Source organism: Salmo salar, chromosome 09 (genome assembly GCF_965601325.2).
Source record: "Salmo salar chromosome 09, fSalSal1, whole genome shotgun sequence".
Classification (NCBI taxonomy): domain Eukaryota; kingdom Metazoa; phylum Chordata; class Actinopteri; order Salmoniformes; family Salmonidae; genus Salmo; species Salmo salar.
The window spans coordinates 115,832,174-115,854,230 of NC_138299.1; the positions used below are offsets into that span (position 1 = coordinate 115,832,174).

A 22,057-nucleotide genomic window follows, 5' to 3' on the forward strand; every position below is an offset into this window, starting at 1 on the left:
GATTTGGATAGAAAACACTCAAGTTGCTAAAACTGTTTCAATGGTGTCTGTGAGTATAACAGAACTCATATGGCAGGCCAAAACCTGAGAAGATTCCATACAAGAAGTGCCCTGTCTGACAATTTGTTGTCCTTCTGTTGCATCTCTATCGAAAATACAGCATCTGTGCTGTAACGTGACATCTTCTAAGGCTTCCATTGGCTCTCTAAAGCCGCCAGAAAGTGGAATGGGGTGTCTGCTGTCTCTGGGCAAAGAACAGCAGCAGAATTTGTAAGTGGTCAGCCTGGGGACAGTGAGACTGAGATGCGCGGTCACGAGACTCCTCAATTTTTTTCTTTCAGCCTTTGAATGAATAACAACGTTGCCCGGTTGGAATATTATCGCTATTTTAGAGAAAAATAGCATAAAAATTGATTTTAAACCGTGTTTGACATGCTTCTAAGTACGGTAATGGAATTTTCCCCAATACAGCAGGGAGTTCTTACTACAATGCAACTCAAACGCCATGGATATCCCAATGGACCATCTAATCCCTGATTGACTGTGAGTGGATTACAAACCCAAATACAAACCTGGAAAACGAGCGGGAATCAGACCAAGACATCAAAAATTAAAGAACAAACTCCCCATACCCACCACCTTGCTGATCAATAGCCAGTCACTGAGGGGGAAAGCGGATGAGCTGTCAGCGAATCTGCACTTCCAACACAAATACCGGGAGGCCTGTTTGCTGTCGTTTACTGAGACTTGGCTGGATGACAGAGTCCGGGACAGGGAAGTGGAGATGGCCGGCTTCACACTGGTCAGAGCGGACCGTGATCTGATAGTCACACCGAAACATCACGGCTGGCGCGTCTGCCTGCTTTCTGTCTCACTGCGACCCTACTATCTGCCCCGTGAGTTCCCCCAATTGTTTGTTACGGTTGTGTATATTCAACCGAAAGCTAATATAACAAAGGCATCAGAGATTATTTATAATCTGTCACAGAAACTGGAATCCATCTCCCCGACGCACCCAAATTGAATTTAGGGGATTTTAACAACTGTACTTTGCACAAAGTCCTGCGCACTTACCACCAGTATGTGAAATGTCACACTAGGAAAAATAAGACTCTTGATTTGTGCTACGGGACAACACCAAATGCATTCTCTGCCACCACCAGACCTCCCCTGGGGACATCAGACCACAATGTTGTCTAACTCAGGCCAATCTACTGTCGCCTCCTGGAAAAGGAGAAACCCACAGTTAAAACTGTCCAGATCTGGAAGAACAACAGTACCACTTGTCTCCAGCCAGCCAGCCTTCCCTGTAGCTCAGTTGGTAGAGCATGGTGTTTGCAACACCAGGGTTGTGGGTTCGATTCCCACGGGGGGCCAGCACAGAAAAAAAAAAAAAAATGTATGAAATTGTATGAAATGTATGCATTCACTACTGTAAGTCGCTCTGGATAAGAGCGTCTGCTAAATGACTAAAATGTAAAATGTAAATGTCTCCAGGGTGTTTTGACTGTACTATGTGGGAGGTATTTGGTCTCCAGGGGTGTTTTGACTGTGCTGTGTGGGCGGTATTTGGTCTCCAAGGGTGTTTTGACTGTGCTGTGTGGGAGGTATTTGGTCCCCAGGGGTGTTTTGACTGTGCTGTGTGGGAGGTATTTGAGGACAGCAGCTCTGATCTTGATGAACTCACAGATGTTTCAGACTATGAAAACGTCTGTGTTGTGCCTACTAAAACCTGTAAAATCTTCCCTAACAATAAGCCTTCGGTATCAAAAACAAATCAAAAATCACAACTTAATAGGAAGAAGGCAGTTTATGCTGAGGGTGATAGACAGGCTTTAAGAGATGTACAACGTGAGATCAAAAGACAGATACTGGTGGACAAGGAGGCATACATGCAAAGGGTGGAGAGGAGCCTCTCCTCAGGAAACTCAAGGGTGGCCTGCCATGGGATTAAATCCCTGGCTGGTGCCCCCCACATAGGCAGGGGAAAAACCATGCTGACCTTGGGAGACATGAGGGCCAGAACATGACTAATGAACTGTATGTTTTCTTCTCAAGATTTGAATCAGACAACTTTGTGTCGGAGGTCAAACAAATGGAAGCATCATTACAAATGTTTGAGAGAGTTGTTGTTAAACAGTCTGATGTTTTGAAGTTGTTCAGGGGATGTAACACATACAAAAGCCCAGGCCCAGACAAAATAAGTAGACATGTGTTAAAGCACTGTGCTGAACAATTTGCTGGTGTTTTTTGCAGACAATTTCCAATCCTCGCTCAGCCAGCAACACGTGCCAGTATTGTGGGAAAACTCAATTATACCAATTCCTAAAGCTTCTAATCCCTCTGTGCTGAATGACTACCGCCTTGTCTACCTTAGTAATGAAATTAGTAAATTGTCACCCAAAAGCTCCTCCTCAGCCCAGCAGAGGAGTTGATGATGCCATTCTTACTCTCCTCAACATGGTCTACAGACATCTAGAGGGTGTACTCTCCTCAACATGGTCTACAGACATATAGAGGGAGCCAAATCCCATGTCAGAGTTCTGTTTTTTGACTTTTCTTCTGCCTTCAACACCATCCGGCCTTACATTCTGGCACAGAGACTCATTCGGGACTTCTTAGATGGGTGGCTGGTTTTGTGGCTGTAGGACTTCCTGAGCCAACGGTCACAGCGGGTCAAAATAGGTCCCCACATGCCAGACATACGCAACACCAACACAGGCTCTCCTAAGGGATGTTTTGTCCCCACTCCTGTACACTAATAGTTGTACTAGTTCCCATCCTGACAGACACCTCGTCAAGTTCGCTGATGACACTGCCTTGATCAGCCTGTTGCATGATGACGAGGAACACCATGGCCCGGTCCTAGATGACTTTGTAGAGTGGTGTGAGGATTCACACTTGGTCCTCAATACCAACAAGACCAAAGAGATGTGCAGACTTCAGGAAGCGTACAATACCTACCTCTGCAACATCTGTTAGAGGTCAGAATATAGAGATTGTAGAGGAATACAAATACCTGGGTGTTCTCTTGGACAATAAGCTTCAGTGGAGTACAAACAGAGACGGTACTTTCTCAAAAAACTTTTAATGTTAATTGTACTATACTGACTCTGTTTTACAAATCTTTCATTGAGAGTATTTTAAGTTTTTTGTATTGTTTGTTGGTTTGGCAATGCCACTGTCAGCCAGAGAAATATGCTGAGAAGGATTATCATCACAGCAAGCAAGGTACTTGGACTCAAACAGACAGGCCTGGATGAGATCTTTAAGGTCAGGGCCCTCCGCAAGGCTCACAAAATCCTTTTAGACCCAAGCCACCCACTGTTCCCAGACTCTGAACTACTCCCCTCTGGGCGCAGGTATAGGGCACCCCTCGGCAGGAAAAACAGAACTAGACAATCATTTGTGCCAGGTGCGATATCCCTCCTAAATAGCTTGGGCTAATGTTCCTATCCACCCAGTAAGGCCAGCAGGCTCTTTTTATTGGTACAGTGGGGGAAAAAAGTATTTGATCCCCTGCTGATTTTGTGTGTTTGCCCACTGATAAAGAAACGACCAGTCTATAATTTTAATGGCAGGTCTATTTGAACAGTGACAGACAGAATAACAACAAAAATATACAGAAAAACGCATGTCAAAAATGTTATAAATTGATTTGCATTTTAATGAGGGAAATAAGTATTTGACCTCTTCTCAATCAGAAAGATTTCTGGCTCCCAGGTGTCTTTTATACAGGTAACGAGCTGAGATTAGGAGCACACTCTTAAAGGGAGTGCTCCTAATCTCAATTTGTTACCTGTATAAAAGACACCTGTACACAGAAGCAATAAATCAAATCAGATTCCAAACTCTCCACCATGGCCAAGACTAAAGAGCTCTACAAGGATGTCAGGGACAAGATTGTACACCTACACAAGGCTGGAATGGGCTACAAGACCATCGCCAAGCAGCTTGGTAAGAAGGTGACAACATTTGGTGCGATTATTCGCAAATGGAAGAAACACAAAAGAACTGTCCATATCCCTCGGCCTGGTGCTCCATGCAAGATCTCACCTCGTGGGGTTGCAATGATCATGAGAACAGTGAGGAATCAGCCCAGAACTACACGGGAGGATCTTGTCAATGATCAAGGCAGCTGGGACCATTGTCACCAAGAAAACAATTGGTAACACACTACGCCGTGAAGGACTGAAATCCTGCAGCGCCCGCAAGGTCCCCCTTCTCAAGAATACATATACATGCCCGTCTGAAGTTTGCCAATGAACATCTGAATGATTCAGAGGACAACTGGTGAAAGTGTTGTGGTCAGATGAGACCAAAATGGAGCTCTTTGGCATCAACTCAACTCGCCGTGTTTGGAGGAGGAGGAATGCTGCCTATGACCCCAAGAACACCATCTCCACCGTCAAACATGGAGGTGGAAACATTATGCTTTTGGGGTGTTTTTCTGCTAAGTGGACAGGACAACTTCACCGCATCATTTGACGGGGCCATGTACTGTCAAATCTTGGGTGAGAACCTCCTTCCCTCAGCCAGGGCATTGAACATGGGTCGTGGATGGGTATTCCAGCATGACAATGACCCAAAACACACGGCCAAGGCAACAAAGGAGTAGCTCAAGAAGAAGCACATTAAGGTCCTGGAGTGGCCTAGCCAGTCTCCAGACCTTCATCCCATAGAAAATCTGTGGAGGGAGCTGAAGGTTCGAGTTGCCAAACGTCAGCCTCGAAACCTTAATGACTTGGAGAAGATCTGCAAAGAGGAGTGGGACAAAATCCCTCCTGAGATGTGTGCAAACCTGGTGGCCAACTACAAGAAACGTCTGACCTCTGTGATTGCCAACAAGGGTTTTGCCACCAAGTACTAAGTCATGTTTTGCAGAGGGGTCAAATACTTATTTCCCTCATTAAAATGCAAATCATTTTATAAAATTTTTGACATGCGTTTTTCTGGATTTTTATTTTGTTATTCTGTCTCTCACTGTTCATATAAACCTACCATTAAGATTATAGACTGATCATTTCTTTGTAAGTGGGCAAACGTACAAAATCAGCAGGGGATCAAATACTTTTCCCCCCCACTGTATGTAATCATACCAGTGGCGGCAGGTAGCCTAGTGGTTAGAGCGTTGGGCCAGTAACCAAAAGGTTGCTAGATCGAATCCCTGACAAGGTAAAAATCTGTCCTTCTGCCCCTGAACAAGGCAATTAACCCACTGTTCCCCGGTAGGCCGTCATTGAAAATAAGAATTTGTTCTTAACCGACTTGCCTAGTTAAATAAATGTTAAATAAAAACGAACTATTATGAAAGTTGTATTGTCAATTTGTTTTGTATTTAAATGTCACTTGTGTACATGACACTAACAATTTCCCCACGGGGACAATAAAGTCAGTAAAGTAATGGGTAGGCTACATGTTGATTTTCTTGTTAAAATATTGGCTTAGATACGTTTCTGTTTTCTCACTTCCGTCTGTAAAATCAGCTGTTAATATTAAATAAATTCTAATAACTACATTACTTCTGTTGTCATTTATAATTAGTGTATTTTTTACTTGTATTGTTGTGTTATGTTGTATGAGAATGTTGTAACAACAATGGAAATAATAATGTGTTTTAAGTGAGAAGTAGGCATTGGTCTGAAGCAGGAAGACAATTCACATGAGTACCACAATGCCTACTAAACCAATGCTAAGCAATGTAGCTAGCTAACGTTACAGCCCGTACCTTATGCATAGACTCAGTATGCATTGACTCAGTACACTCCCTCTGTCAATGCAATTTTATTTTTGTCATAATCCAAATTTACGCTGACTGGTTAACAGTGTCAAGTTTGTTTTCAATGTATTCCCGAAAACTTGAAGTCGCCATCCAAGTAAAAAGTAGTCAGGGGTGTGCAGGTGCACCCAGGACAGGTTAAACACCAACATCATTGCTTGCTTAAACAACCTTTGCGCAGTAAAAATAAAACAATTTTCCAGTACACAACTTTGACCTACTTCAGTAGCTATGTTGATCTACTGTACTTCAAACAATGTGTAAGCAGGTTGCTTAGGATTCAAACCTTCTCAAACAGCCTAATTCATACTCTTAGAGGAGGTGCTTCCACAATAATGTGATTTGCACTACATCTAGGGCTGTGGAGGTTACAGAAATCAGCAATGCAGACAGGCTCTATAGACCTCTATATACAGTGCATTCAGAAAGTACTCAGACCCCTTGACCGTTTCCACATTTTGTTACGTGTAAATGTAGATGTTCAAAAGGTGCGCATCAGCGTCTTGTTTGTGTGGATACCTGGAAATGTTAAACGTGTTGATGTTAATTAACAGCAAATTACGTGAGACAGGCAGCTTTTGCATGACAACCAGCTGACAAGATTTTATGACCGCCACAGCCCTAGATGTGGTACAAATCACATTACTGTGGGAGCACCTCCTCTTAGAGCATGAATTAGACTGTTTAAGAAGGTTTGAATCCTAAGCAACCTGCATACACATTGTTTGAAGTACAATAGACCAACATAGCTACTGTAGTAGGTCAAAGCTGTGTGCATGGGTGGAGCTCATGTGAATTTCCTTTCATTTTCCGCTTAAGACCAATGCCTACATCTCACTTAAAACTTAGTTTGTAATCATATTATAGGCCTAATTCAATTGGGGATTATTCACCACATGGGGAAGTGGAAACTCAAAACACATAAGCTTGGTCGCTAATTCTACATATAACACCTACTGATTATAGCCATGTATTAATATAACAGTAAATGTCCCCCATAAAACTGCAATGAGGCGTAGTGCAGTTATGATGGCCGATGTGCAATTTCATGTGCTCTGTATTTCAAAGCCATATCAGACATCGTGATTGTAAAACAGTGTGCTTTGAGCTCAATATTAAAAATTATACCTACAGAAAGCTGAGACCCTCCTCTCATTAATATGGACAACTAGATGTTTCCAAAGTAGTTTTTCCACGCAATTGTATTTTGAAATGTTTTACAATCACAAGGGGCCCACACAAGGGGGTAGAACGAGTGTGAAGCTCGCTCATTACAGCAACCGGCCAAAACGAAACAGGCAGGCACAGCAGCAGGGCAGACATTTTTATTATGAATCATGAGAATAATTCACTTTGCTATTTAACAAATTCATGGTTTTATCCACCCCAAAAATAGGACGTTTTGATTGAGGTGACCAGCTAGAATGTGCAGCTCGAACCAGTGCGACCAATAAAAAAATGTAACTGGCACAGCAAAGTTAAAGGGTGGCAAAATGTGACTAAATGGTGGCAGTCTGAAGCCCAGCATTTAGCACAGATTTTTTAGAGTAGGGACAAAAAAAAAAAAAAACACATTGCTGGGATCGTAGAGGTTTTGCCTTCACCCTCAAGAATCAGTGATGGTATAACTGGAGAGGGGAGGGAGGGTGAAGGAAGGGACGTGACCACAATAGGAGCAAAAGAGGGATGATGCGTGTGTGTGTGTGTGGGGTGAGGTGGAGGGTTAATGGAGGACAATTGAAAGGGGGATGAGATAGAATGCATGGGAGGAATGGACACAGGGAGGAATGGACACCAGACATGACTGCTGAAGACAATGCGTGGTCATGTTTACGGAGAGCCCCTGTGAAATTGTATTAAATCCTAGTTATACCTTGAACCTTCCATGCCAACACACATTAACTCACCATGGAGAAACCTTCAGAGACAGAAAACAAAGTCGAAGAGGAAAGAGAGGGAGGGAGAGAAGAGAACTGTGGGGACTTACCTCGTTCTCTGTGGGACTCAGCTTGGTAGGGCTTTGATATGCTTTGTGCTGTAGAAACCGAGAAGAGTCTCAGTAACACAGAGCTCTCCAAAAGTCGAAATGTTTTTTTTAAGCTCACAACTCAAGCTACTTGGATTTGAGATCAGATAATGAAGCGCTAGAGAATGTCACTTTCAATTGAGGTCATTCATATTTATCTTTAACATTTTAAAAACATGAAGACTACTATAGATACATACACATCATGTGTCAGCACTCTATCGTCAACTCACCACACAGTGATACAAGAGCAAGACATAAATCAACAGAATAAAAATGAATAGTAGTCGGAGGAACCTTGACGTAGGTCATGACGGTGTCCCGCTGCACTGATCGCGACTTCTGCCTCTCCTCCTCGTACCGCAGGGCGGCCAACTGGGCCATCCTCCGCACACGCTCCACGCCCCCACCCGGCGCCCCGCACGGACCAACCCTGGCCACTGACCCTCTCTGAACACAGGGAGAGAGGGAGGGGGGAGAGAGAGGAAGAGGGAGGAAAGAAAACAAAGAGAGGAGAGAAAGGAAGGAAGATAGCAGAGGGAAACAGAAAGACGGTGAGGAGGCGGCATGAGGAAGAGAGGAGAGGAGTTGAAAAGAGGCGGTATCGACATTTAGACTCAATAAATCACGTTTTAAACCATGAAAGTAATTGACGTAGTAATAATCAGTATTGGAAGCTGTACACAGCATTTAGACACACTTGGGTTACCTGATTAGAGGCAGAAGAGGCTGGATCATGTGCAGTCCTGAGGGAGGGGGGTGGGTGGGAGACAGATGGGGGAAGGGGGGGGGTTAGATGTGTAATCTAACTCAACACAGATTAGATATCTTTATTTAGACTGGAGATTTTATGGTCTGCTGGGCACAGTAATTTCTTGAGTCCAAAAACATTTGTGAAAAACTGAACAGAGACACGACAACACAGACTGAGAATCTGCCAAAGAGCTGGACTGAGTTATACGTCATATACAGCACTGTTATAGGCAATATTCCTTCAAAACATTTTCAGCACTGACTGAGCAAATTTCAGGTCTGCTGAGCGCAAACTTGAACTTGTGAAAATTCTGTGCAACTTCCAGTACGCATTTACTGTGAACACTGAAGCTGTACCCACTTTAAGTTACAGTTTTAACATTGGCCATGTACAGCGGCTTGCAAAAGTATTCACCCCCTTGTCATTTTTCCTATTTTGTTGCATTACAACCTGTAATTTAAATGGAATTTTATTTGGATTTCATGTAAATGGACATACACAAAATAGTCCAAATTGGTGAAGTGGAATGAAAAAAATTTAAAACGGGAAAGTGGTGTGTGCATATGTATTTATCCCCTTTGCTATGAAGCCTCTAAATAAGATCTGGTGCAACCAATTACCTTCAGCAGTCAAATAATTAGTTAAATTAAGTCCATCTATGAGCAATCTAAGTGTCACGTGATCTGTCACATGATCTCAGTATATATACACACACACACATGTTCTGAAAGGCCCCAGAGTCTGCAACACCACTAAGAAGCACCACCAAACAAGCAGCACCATGAAGACCAAGGAGCACTCCAAACTTGTCAGGGACAAAGTTGTGGAGAAGTACAGATCAGGGTTGGGTTATAAAAAAAACGGAGCACCATTAAATCCATTTTTTTTAAATAGAAAGAATATGGCACCACAACAAAGCTGCCAAAGCCACCAAAACTCACAGAATAGAGAAGGAGGGCATTAATCAGAGAGGCAAACAAAGAGACCAAAGATAACCCTGAAGGAGCAGCAAAGCTTCACAGCGGAGATTGAAGTATCTGTCCATAGGACCACTTTAAGCTGTACACTCCACAGAGCTGGGCTTTACAGAAGAGTGGCCAGAAAAAAGCCATTGCTTTAAGAAAAAAAATAAGCAAACACGTTTGATGTTTGCCAAAAGGCATGTGGGAGACTCCCCAAACAAATGAAAGAAGGTACTCTGGTTAGATGAGACTAAAATTGAGCTTTTTGGCCATCAAGGAAAACGCTATGTCTGGCACAAACCCAACACCTCTCATCACCCCAAGAACTACATCCCCACAGTGAAGCATGGTTGTGGCAGCTTCATGCTGTGGGTATGTTATTCCATCGGCAGGGACTGGGAAACTGGTCAGAATTGAAGGAATGATGGATGGAGCTAAATGCAGGGAAATTATTGAGGGAAACCTGTTTCAGTCTTCCAGAGATTTGAGACTGGGACGGAGGTTCACCTTCCAGCAGGACAATGACCCTAAGCATGCTGATAAAGCAACACTCGAGTGGTTTAAGGGGAAATATTTAAATGTCTTGGAATGGCCTAGTCAAAGCCCAGACCACAATCCAATTGAGTATCTGTGGTATGACTTACAAGATTGCTGTATACAAGCAGAACCCATCCAACTTGAAGGAGCTGCAGCAGTTTTGCCTTGAAGAATCCCAGTGGCTAGATGTGCCAAGCTTAGAGACATACCCCAAGAGACTTGTAACTAATTGCTGCAAAAGGTGTCTCTACAAAGTATTGACTTTGCGGCGGTGAATAGTTTAGCACGCTCAAGTTCAGTTTATTTAGTCTTATTTCTTGTTTGTTTCACAATGAAAAAATATTTTGCATCTTCAAAGTGGTAGGCATGTTGTGTAAATCAAATGATACAACCCCCCCCCCCAAAATCAATTTTAATTACAGGTTATAAACTACCAAATTAGGAAAAATGCCAAGGGGGGTGAAACCTTTTACAAGCCACTGTAGACTACTGTGGCTATTTGATCATAATGTAGGCCTACCAGAGTGGCCTACTATCAAAAACAATGGAGACAATGCATCCCATAACATTTCAGCATGGAAATAGCTGTTCTATCATTCAGCCTACAGTAGAAGCCAAAGTGTGATGACTCAATATAGGCCTACATTCCATGAGAATGGAAAATAAAACACAGGGCTTGACATTAATCTGTTTATCCACTTGGTAAACAGACGAGGTGACTTACAATGTTGTTTCATGCAAGAAACCACCTTACAAAATAAAATGCTTTATTATTTCCATACCATTATCACAGAGAATCGGACAAATTATGCTAACCTCTGCCTATTGACTATTTTAAGACAAAAAAAGCTCTTTACCTGACTCGCTTTTCAAAGATTTCTAGAAATATACACGTTTTGTACTCTTGTTGGAAGCAATCACTCCCCTATTGCTGATTACAAATGATCTATAACTGGGCTAATAACTCACTAACTAGCAGGACATAAACATAATGTGCACACGTGGCTACAGGCAGCTCTCGCTTTGATTTCAAAACAAGCGACCGCTCATGCTGTAAACACGGTCCAGTTCAAAGTAAATGGCACAGATCCATAAATGGCAATGGTCTATTCGCATAAATACCTAATGCAGCTCTGATTGTTTTTGCCACACCAGTCTGTGTAAAGTACGGGTTGAGAAGAGTATGCCAACACAATAAAATCCTACTCCGATGCTTTCTGCCTACAACAAAATGTCTTGCATGGTTTATTCTGTTTCGGTACGTTGCGTTGAAAGTGTAATATTGCGTTGATTCGATCACAATTGCCACAGTAAAGGGAAACGTTGATAGTGTTAACAGGGAAAACTCTACAACAGTGGTCAACAACCTTTTCTGAGTCAAGATCACCGAGTCAAAATGCAAGCAGAGATCCACCGCTTAGATTCTTTTTTGCATGACTTAAAAAGCGTAAGCCTACGCAACATTAACCAATTAAAAACAGTTCTGTAGCAATGAGGTTTGTACAGTAAACTAATGGCCCAATACATTATCACTGCATATTATCTTTGCTTGAATTTCCCTGGCAATGAATGCATTCCTGTTCGGGGTAAATGTTTTAAAATTATATTTCAAAATTTAAGGTAGGCTATATGATCACACCGGTGATAGATCCGTTGTTGTATTACTTGTGAAGCCCAAGTGAGTGAGCATACATTTAAATAATAATACGCTTTTTATTTTACTGGGCTGATGATGCCTGCATCTGATGGTCAGTCTCAGCGGAGGGAGAGAGCAGCAGACTGAGGGGTCCGTCTCTCAACATCCCTCCGCTTTCCCTTTCCTCCACTGACACTGACCAAAAAGGGACACCGTCTTCCAGCTGATGGCGAAACTCGACTCGAACCGCATTATTTCTGCCTCATGCACAAATTCATGTTGTTTCTCCTATGAACAGAGAAAGTGAAATATTCCTCGATATTATAAAAGACCCAACGCAAGTTTATAGATACACTTTCCTACTCATTCATTACTGCTGCTGTGCTGGTTGTAGATATGAGTGGAAATAGGAAGAAAGTGGATTATATGGCTTATAAAAGTGTTGAATACAAAGTGTTGACAATGCTGAAAAATAACTTAAACATGAACTCACTCATAAAAACAGCAGCTCTTTGCTGTATTCGTTGAGTCTCTCTGTAGTCATGGTTTTAAACATTTTGAAATCTCACAGTATCAACTTTGCTGTAGCTTTCTTTTATGCTTTACTGCAGACACGGTCATCTGAGCCATCCGATTGGCCAGCGGTAGGCCTATAGTGCACTTGGCTTGCCCTCTGGGCCCACCGGGAAGGCAGAGATTGTAATGTCAGACACATGAAATGGATCAAAATGGCAACAGTTTGCCTACACGGCGCGTAGGGCAGCTGAATCAGGTGCACCTATCCGGACAACAACCCGTGACAAAAAATAAATAGGAACACTGACGAATAAAAGAAAAATAATCTTCCAATGGCATTGAGTAGTGCACCACATCAGTCACTGGCTTCATCAATAAGTGCATTAATGACATCGTCCCCACAGTGACTGTACGTACATACCCAACCAGAAGCCATGGATTCCAGGCAGCATCCTCACTGAGCTAAAGGATAGAGTTGCTGCTTTCAAGGAGCGGGACTCTAATCAAGAAGCTTATAAGAAATCCCGCTATGCCCTCCGACGAGCGATCAAACAGGCAAAGCATCAATACAGGACTAAGATTGAATTGTACTACACCGGCTCCGACGCTCGTCGCAAGTGGCAGAGCTTGCAAACCATTACAGACTACAAAGTCTGAGCTGCCCAGTGACACAAGCCTACTAGACGAGCTAAATTACTTCTACAGAGGTTCCTCCTTTAAAAGTCGCTTCATACAGCAGCACACCTTGCGGGCTGCTGCAGCATTCTGTGGCATGTTATTCAATTGTCAGAAATATTTTCTGTTAATGCAAGTTAGTGCTAGTTTTACCACCAGAGGGCATCTTTGAGAAGCATTTGAAAGTCTACCATGTTGGTATTACAAGATAATTTAAAACCTTTTTTGTAATAACATAGTATATGGGATTGATTTTAAGAAATGTGGCTTAATTAATTCAATTAATATTATGGTGTTTCTATTGTGAGAAAAAAGAAAAAGAAAACCCTTAGGATTTCCGTTAGGATGGAATCGAAAATATGGCACTATACAACGTGACGGTCAGGAGTGGGCTACAGCAAAAGAGCATTGGAGGACTCTAAAGTGTTTACCTTCATTAGACAACTTTGTTCCAATATTCCTGTAAATCAGTGATATTTATTGCCATCGTAATTCGTTATAGATCCATAACTAAATCAACATCTGCATTTTGAAATAGTATTTATCATTATTTTATTTAACGAAGCATAAAGATGCTGATGAAGAAATACAGTACTGTACAGTATATGCTTTTACATTTGGATAATAAAGCATTTAGAAGATAGAAGCCGCCTGCATTTGTTTATTAGGCTACTGTGCAGTCTGACAAGTAAACATAGCCTTTAGTACATACTGTAGTAAACATGGGAAAGTGCCTAATTCCTAACATAAGGGAGAGCAGGCCATGTCCAGTCTCACTCGGTGACCTCAAGTACTCATTAACTCTTTCTTTAATGCTTTTTCGGGTTGCATCAGTCATGGACAGAAACTTCTGAGACACAGTATTAATGATGAACACCCGGAGGTTCACTGGTAAGCCACATGTGCCTCGGGATTCATCCCAGTTGGTATTCTGTGCCCACTCGTGGTATCTCTCTTCGGTTACACATCCTTGGAATAGCAGAACAGCATAACGGCCCAGACAGCCCTTGCTGTGCCTGGTGAGCAGTTGGTCAATTTCTGTTGTCAGAAGAGGAATGGAAATGTCAGGGTGAACCGATGACCTGATGAACCCGCCAAGTATGTTGACTCTGCCTGTCGGAGGTGGAGTTCCAGAGCTCACAGGTGTGCCTGGCATGGACTGTGACTCCATCTCGTTCCTCGCCCTCTTCAACACGTCATTCTCCGCCTGGCTCTGGACCAATGAATATTTATATTATTGTACCTAATGTTGGCCGTTAGGCTAAATGTTTGTTTTTGTGGAGCAGGTTGAGATCACAACCAACAAACTATCACGCTCCAAACACACCAAGACAGTCGTGAAGAGGGCACTACAAAGCCTATTCCCTCTCAGGAGACTGAAAAGATTTGTCATGGGTCCTCAGATCCTCAAAACGTTCAACAGCTGCACCATCGAGAGCATCCTGACTGGTTGCATCACTGCCTGGTATGGCAACTGCTCGGCCTCTGACCGCAAGGCACTACAGAGGGTAGTGCGTACAGTCCAGTACATCACTGGGGCCAAGCTTCCTACCATCCAGAACCTCTATACCAGGTGGAGTCAGAGGAAGGCCCTAAAAATGGTCAAAGACTCCAGCCACCCTAGTAATAGACTGTTCTCTCTGCTACCACACAGCAAGCGGTACCGGAGCGCCAAGTCTAGGACCAAAAGGCTTCTTAACCTGTTAGGGCTAGGGGGCAGTATTGACACGGCTGGATAAAAAACGTACCCGATTTAATCTGGTTACTACTCCTGCCCAGTAACTAGAATATGCATATAATTATTGGCTTTGGATAGAAAACACCCTAAAGTTTCTAAACCTGTTTGAATGGTGTCTGTGAGTATAACAGAACTCATATGGCAGGCCAAAACCTGAGAAGATTTCAAGCAGGAAGTGGCCTGTCTGAGAAGTAGTGTTTCATCTTGGCTCTTTTTATTGAAGACTCAGGATCTGTGCAATAACGTGACACTTCCTACGGCTTCCATAGGGTCTCAGAGCCCGGGAAAAAGCTGAACGATATCGAGGCAGGCTCTGGCTGAAACACTTTATCGCTTTTGGCAAGTGGCCACTCAGAGTACTATGGGCTTAGGCGCGTGCCCACTTCGACCGAATGCTTTCTTTTCCTTTGTCTGTTTACCTAAAAGCAGATTCACGGTCGGAATATTATCGCTTTTTTATGAGAAAAATGGCATAAAAATTGATTTTAAACAGCGGTTGACATGCTTCGAAGTACGGTAATGGAATATTTAGATTTTTTTTGTCACGAATTGCGCCATGCTCGCCACCCTTATTTACCCTTTAGGATAGTGTCTAGAACGCACGAACAAAACGCCGCTGTTTGGATATAACGATGGATTATTTTGGACCAAACCAACATTTGTTATTGAAGTAGAAGTCCTGGGAGTGCATTCTGACGAAGACAACAAAGGTAATAACATTTTTCTTATAGTAAATCTGACTTTGATGAGTGCTAAACTTGCTGGGTGTCTAAATAGCTAGCCCTGTGATGCCGGGCTATCTACTGAGAATATTGCAAAATGTGCTTTCACCGAAAAGCTATTTTAAAATCGGACACATCGAGTGCATAGAGGAGTTCTGTATCTATAATTCTTAAAATAATTGTTATGCTTTTTGTGAACGTTTATCGTGAGTAATTTAGTAAATTCACCGGCAGTGTTCGGTGGGAATGCTAGTCACATGCTAGTCACATGCTAATGTAAAAAGCTGGTTTTTGATATAAATATGAACTTGATTGAACAAAACATGCATATATTGTATAACATAATGTCCTAGGGTTGTCATCTGATGAAGATCATCAAAGGTTAGTGCTACATTTAGCTGTGGTTTGGGTTTATGTGACATTATATGCTAGCTTGAAAAATGGGTGTCTGATTATTTCTGGCTGGGTACTCTGCTGACATAATCTAATGTTTTGCTTTCGTTGTAAAGCCTTTTTGAAATCGGACAGTGTGGTTAGATTAACGAGAGTCTTATCTTTAAAATTGTGTAAAATAGTCATATTTTTGAAAAATTGAAGTTATAGCATATCTAAGGTATTTGAATAACGCGCCACAGGATTCAACTGGCTGTTGAGTAGGTGGGACGCAAGCATCCCACCTAGCCCATAGAGGTAAACAGCTTCTACCCCCAAGCCATAAGACTCCTGAAGAGCTAATCAAATGGCTACCCAGACTATTTGCATTGTTCCCCCCCTTCTATACTGCTGCTATTCTGTTTATTATCTATGCATAGTCACTTTAACTCTACCTATATATACATACATATTACCTTAATTACCTCAACTAACCAGTGCCCCCTGTACCGGTACCTGTGTATAACCTCGCTACTGTTATTTTACTGCTGCTCTTTAATTATGTTATTTTTTACTTATCTATTTATTACATAACACTTATTTTTCTTAAAAGTGCATTGTTGGTTAAGGGCTTGTAAGTAAGCATTTCACTGTAAGGTCTACACCTGTTGTATTCAGTGCATGTGACATAACATTTTGATCTGAAGTTCAAATCTCGTGCTTCTCTCTGTGGGCTGATATTTCTGCGCGGCAGTCTTGGGAGTACTGTTCGTGTGCGCAGTTTAGAGGGAACATTGGTTATAGGTCAAGTTACTAGATAGATAGGTAGGATGTGTGTGTGTAGGTCTTCCTACCTGTTCTGCAGAGAATTGTGTCGCCTCGGGTCATCTGTCCTCAAGTCTCTGGAGGAGTTGGACTTGACTGGAGAGCCCTACAAAAAGACAGTCATCAACAACACCAGCCACGATCTCACCCTTACACCACAAACACACACACACACCAGGGGTGGGTTCAGTTCGGTTCAACATTTGCTATGTTGCGTGAAGATTTGCACTGAATGACACGATTCCCCAAAATGGTGCAAACCATTGTTCAACAGCCTTTGAGGTACGTTTGCTCCCGTTTGGGGAGTGTGGCGAAGTGCGGTCTAATCAATATGGATGTGACCATTTCAAATTGCAAAACTCAAGGAGCACACCATACACAATCGCTTACTGGGCCACCATAATCAGGTTCTTCAACTGGTCATTCAGAACAGTAGTTTCTGTTGAATTAAATGTTGCATACTGTTCCGTCGTGATGAACGCACCCCCAGCCTTCTACATACAGTCCTGTGCACACTAGCCAGTCGTACACACACACACGCACTCATGAACAGAGTTGGCGGAGCATGGAGCTTGTATGGGTGTGAGTGATTCCCACTGGGGCCACACGTACAAAACATATGCACGCATGACTAAATCCCTTTGGATAAAAGTGTCTGCTGAATGGCATATCTATTTTATATCACACACACGCAAATACATGCAACACACTTACCTCTCTGGTGACGCGGTGCTCAATGTAAGCCATGAACTGGGAACTGAGGCTGATGGTTTCTGCTACTTCTCTCCTACCCTCCTCCTCTTCCTCCTCCTCCTCTCCTGTACAACTGTCTATAAAGTCGATCTGCTCCAGCTCTGCCTCTACTACTCACAGACAGATAGACAGACAAGACAGAAAGGCAGATTACACACAAGTTCATAGTAAAAAGAAGCAAGATGTAGAATATACACTGAACAAAAATATAAATGCAACAATAAAGATTTGAGTTACAGTTCATCAGTCAATTGAAATAAATTCATTAGGCCCTGATCTGTGGATTTCACGACTGGGAATGCAGATACGAATCTGTTGGTCACAGATACCTTAAAAAAAAAAGTCAGTATCTGGTGTGACCACCATTTGCCCCATGCAGTGCGATACATCTCCTTCGCATAGAGTTGATCAAGCTGTTGATTGTGTCCTGTGGAATGTTGTCCCACTCCTCTTCAATGGCTGTGAGAAGATGCTGGATATTGGCAGGAACTGGAACATGCTGTCGTACACTTCAATCCAGAGCATCCCAAACATGCTCAACGGGTGACATGTCTGGTGAGTATACATTCCATGGAAGAACTGGGACATTTTCAGTTTCCAGGAATTGTGTACAGATCCTTGCAACATGTGGCCATGCATTATCATGCTGAGGTGATGGCGGCGGATCAATGGCATGAACGGGCCTCAAGATTTCGTCATGGTATCTCTGTGCATTCAAATGGCCATAGATAAAATGCAATTGTGTTCGTTGTCCGTAGCTTACCCATACCATAACCCCACCGCCACCATGGGGCACTCTATTCACAACATTGACATCAGCAAACAGCTCGCCCACACGACGCCATACACATATGCCACGCTGTCTGCCATCTGCCCGGTACAGTTGAAACCGGGATTTATCCATGAAGAGCACACTTCTCCAGCATGCCAGTGGCCATCGTAGGTGAGCATTTGCCCACTGAAGTCAGTTACAATGCCGAACTGCAGTCAGGTCAAGACCCTGGTGAGGATGACGAGCACGCAGATGAGCTTCCCCCTGAGACGGTTTCTGAAGAAATACCTTTGCGCAAACTCACAGTTTCATCAGCTGTCCGAGTGTCTGGTCTCAGACGATCGCGCAGGTGAAGAAGCCAGATGTGGAGGTCCTGGGCTGGTGTGGTTACACATGGTCTGCGGTTTTGAGGCCGGTGGGAAGTACTGCCAAATTCTTTAAAACAACGTTTATGGTGGAGAAATGATCTTGCAATAGCTCTGGTGGACATTCCTGCAGTCAGCATGCCAATTTCACACTCCCGCAACACTGGAGATATGTGGCATCTAAATCTACACATTTTAGTGTGGCCCTTTATTGTCCCCAGCACAAGTTGCACCTGTGTAACAATCATGCTGTTTAATCAGCTTCTTGATATGCCAGACCTGTCAGGTGGATTGATTATCTTGGCAAAGGAGAAATGCTCACGAACAGGGAAGTAAATACATTTGTGCACAAAATTGGAGAAATAAGCTTTTTTTGCATAAGGAAAATTCCTGGGATTTTATTTCAGCTCATGGAACATGGGACAAACACTTTGCAAGTTACATTTATATTTTTGTTCAGTGTATATTTCCACAGATGTAGAACCTAATCCAGACCCGTTTTGTGCCAACATTCCACTCCTTTTTAAAATTTATTTTACCTTTATTTAACTAGGCAAGTCAGTTACGAACAAATTCTTATTTTCAATGACGGCCTAGGAACAGTGGGTTAACTGCCTTGTTCAGGGGCAGACCAACAGATTTTTACCTTGTCAGCTCAAGGCTTCGATCTTGTAACCTTTCGGTTACTAGTCCAACGCTCTAACCACTAGGCTACCTACCGCCTTTTACGCTGTGTCAAATGCCAAACAGTCTGGCATGACAAGGAGTCTCAGGGAGTGAAATGCTAACACAAACAGACTGGTACCCAGGCTAGAATACAATTGAATAAAACTATAAATACAGTACATGACACTACAGTTCACACACACAAACAGACATGCGTTGATTCTCACATGTGCCATTGGTCACAGAATGGGAGCCAGTTGTCCTGTGCTCCTCCCTTTCCCTCCGCTGTCTCTGTTCTTTAGTTATCTCTGCCACACGCAGTGGCAGGTCTGACAACTCATCCGTGGGCTGTAGGTACACAAGGGATGAAAGAGAAAATAGTTAGGAGAGAAAGAAACACATGGAGAGATAAGTGTGAGTGAAATATGGCACTACCTTGCAATCATAGAACCTGTGCGATTGCCCTTTATTGACATTAGGGATGTCCCCGACTAACAAATCGTGTACGACCGAAAGTCTTCTGTTCTTTCGACTAAACATTTAAACGTGTATTTTTTCAAACATAGACACACCCTATGTCTTTTAATAAAACAAACTATACAGTGGTTCTTCCTTTAAAAAGTTGTGTCACACTGCAGCACAGCTTGCAGGATGCTCCGGTATGGTAGAGCATGTTCCAGTACATGACGTCATAGTATTATACTGTCAGCCATTGTTGCCGTTAATACTGTTAACGCTCATTGAAACGACCAGAGGGCATCTTTGAGGGAGTCTTTATGAAGCTTGCTTACGTTCCTAGATAATCCTACAGAGGTCCATGCAGGTCAGACGTTTTGATTGCTATACCCTATCTGAAAGAGCATAACAAGTTAATTAATTTTGTTGACATGAAGCAACCATAGCTTCAGCTACTATAGCACAGAGAAATACATCTTAAAACATGCCATTCTGTTCTTTTGAAACAAATTGTCTTAGTATCATGTACATTTTTATGACCTTCCTAAACAAAATATGAACGTATTTCTTTGTGATTGTATATATTAAACTTATTTATTAGACTGGCGGCTATTGGTAGGCTACTCGTTGAGTCCAAACTATTCTACTGCATACCGCACAGCAGACCTTCATGGAGCTTTGAGGATGAAATGCTCACTAAGTTGTCTTTTATGATATTTCTCTTAATGTAGGCCTACTGCTAGAGTGTAAAATACACATATTTGAGTAAATTCAGGGCCAGGTGGGTTAAAGATTTTTATTGAAATGACATGGAGCTGTAGGACTAAGAGACCTGGTTTTATTTTTCCTTTATTTAACTAGGCAAGTCAGTTAAGAACAAATGCTTATTTTACAATGACGGCCTAGGAACAGTGGATTAACTGCCTTGTTCAGGGGCAGAATAACAGATTTTCACCTTGTCAGCTCAGGGATTCGATCTTGTAACCGTTCGCCAACATCTGGCCCATGTATACATGATACATCGCTCTGATGTAGTATGGAGAGCGTTTGCACATTGGCAAGATGTCGCCAAGACATCGGCATTAGATCTCATTTGCCCTTCAGTGGCTGTTTGGATGATGCATGTCAAAACTGCTAAATTATACTGGCAATATTTTAAAAAAACAATATGATTCACATTTTAGTCATTTAACAGTTGTGACTTAGTGAGTGAATACATTTTTGTACTTTTTCCCCCCCTTGGAAATCGAACCCACAACCATGGCGTTGCAAGTGCCATGGTCTACCAACTGAACTTCATCGGAATATCCTAAACTATTAGTGATTTTGTTTGTGGGGAAAATGAAGAGGGAAGATTCAAGTTAACGTCAAGTTTATTAAGCTATTGCTATACCATCAAGTTCTTAAAAGAACTCCAGCAGAGTAAAGAATGTGCAAAACTGTCAAGGCAAAAGTTGGCTACTTTGAAGAATCTCAAATATAAAATAGATTTTAATTTGTTGAACACCGTTTTGGTTACTACATGATTCCATATGTGTTATTACATAGTTGATGTCTTCACTGTTATTCTACAATGTAGAAAAAAGTAAAAATCAAGAAAAACCCTGGAATGAGTAAGTGTGTCCTAACTTTTGACTGGTACTGTATACAAGATATACACAGAGTGCCATGGGAAAGTATTCAGATCCATTTACTTTTTACAAATTTTGCTACATTACAACCTTATTCTAAAACGGATTAAATGAAAAAATATCCTCAGCAATCTACACACAATACCCCATAATGACAAAGGGAAAACAGGTTTTTAGAAATGCTTGCAAATTTATTTAAAAAAAAAGTGAAATACCTTATTTACATTAGTATTCAGACCCTTTGCTATGAGATTTGAAATTGAGCTCAGGTGCATCCTGTTTCCATTGATCATCCTTGAGATGTTTCTACAACTTGATTGAAGTCCACCTGTGGCAAATTAAATTAATTGGACATGATTTGGAAAGGCACACACCTGTCAATATAAGGTCCCACAGTTGACAGTGCATGTCAGAGCAAAAACCAAGCCATAAGGTCGAAGGAATTGTCTGTAGAGCTCCGAGACAGGACTGTGTCGAGGCATAGATCTGGGGAAGGGTACTAAAACATTTCTGCAGCATTGAAGGTTCCCAAGAACACAGTGACCTCCATCAATCTGAACTGGAATAAGTTTGGAACCACCAAGACTCTTTCTAGAGGTGGCCGCCTGGCCAAACTGAGCAATCAGGGTAGAAGGGCCTTGTTCAGGGAGGTGACCAAGAACCCGATGGTCACTCCGACAGAGCTCTAGAATTCCTCTGTGGAGATGGGAGAACCTTCCAGAAGGACAACCATCTCTGCAGCACTCCACCAATCAGGCCGTTATGGTAGAGTGGCCAGACGGAAGCAACTCCTCAGTAAAAGGCACATAACAGCCCGCTTGGAGTTTGCCAAAAGGCATCTAAAGACTCTCAGACCTTGAGAAACAAGATTA

General features: G+C 42.4%; 1 protein-coding gene across 6 annotated transcripts in view; it reads right to left on the reverse strand.

Annotated features, from left to right (window-relative positions):
- Positions 1-22,057, reverse strand: part of LOC106612433 (DISP complex protein LRCH3) — a 99,704-nt gene that overhangs the window by 32,682 nt on the left and 44,965 nt on the right. For all 6 annotated transcript variants that reach the window (XM_045724316.2, XM_014213552.3, XM_014213551.3 and 3 more), the window contains exons 8-13: positions 19,326-19,446; positions 17,257-17,405; positions 16,572-16,648; positions 8,515-8,551; positions 8,103-8,255; positions 7,767-7,814 (exon numbers count right to left, since the gene is read on the reverse strand). In XM_045724316.2, the coding sequence (XP_045580272.2) occupies positions 7,767-7,814; positions 8,103-8,255; positions 8,515-8,551; positions 16,572-16,648; positions 17,257-17,405; positions 19,326-19,446 (585 nt within the window). The remainder of the gene's footprint in view (positions 1-7,766; positions 7,815-8,102; positions 8,256-8,514; positions 8,552-16,571; positions 16,649-17,256; positions 17,406-19,325; positions 19,447-22,057) is intronic.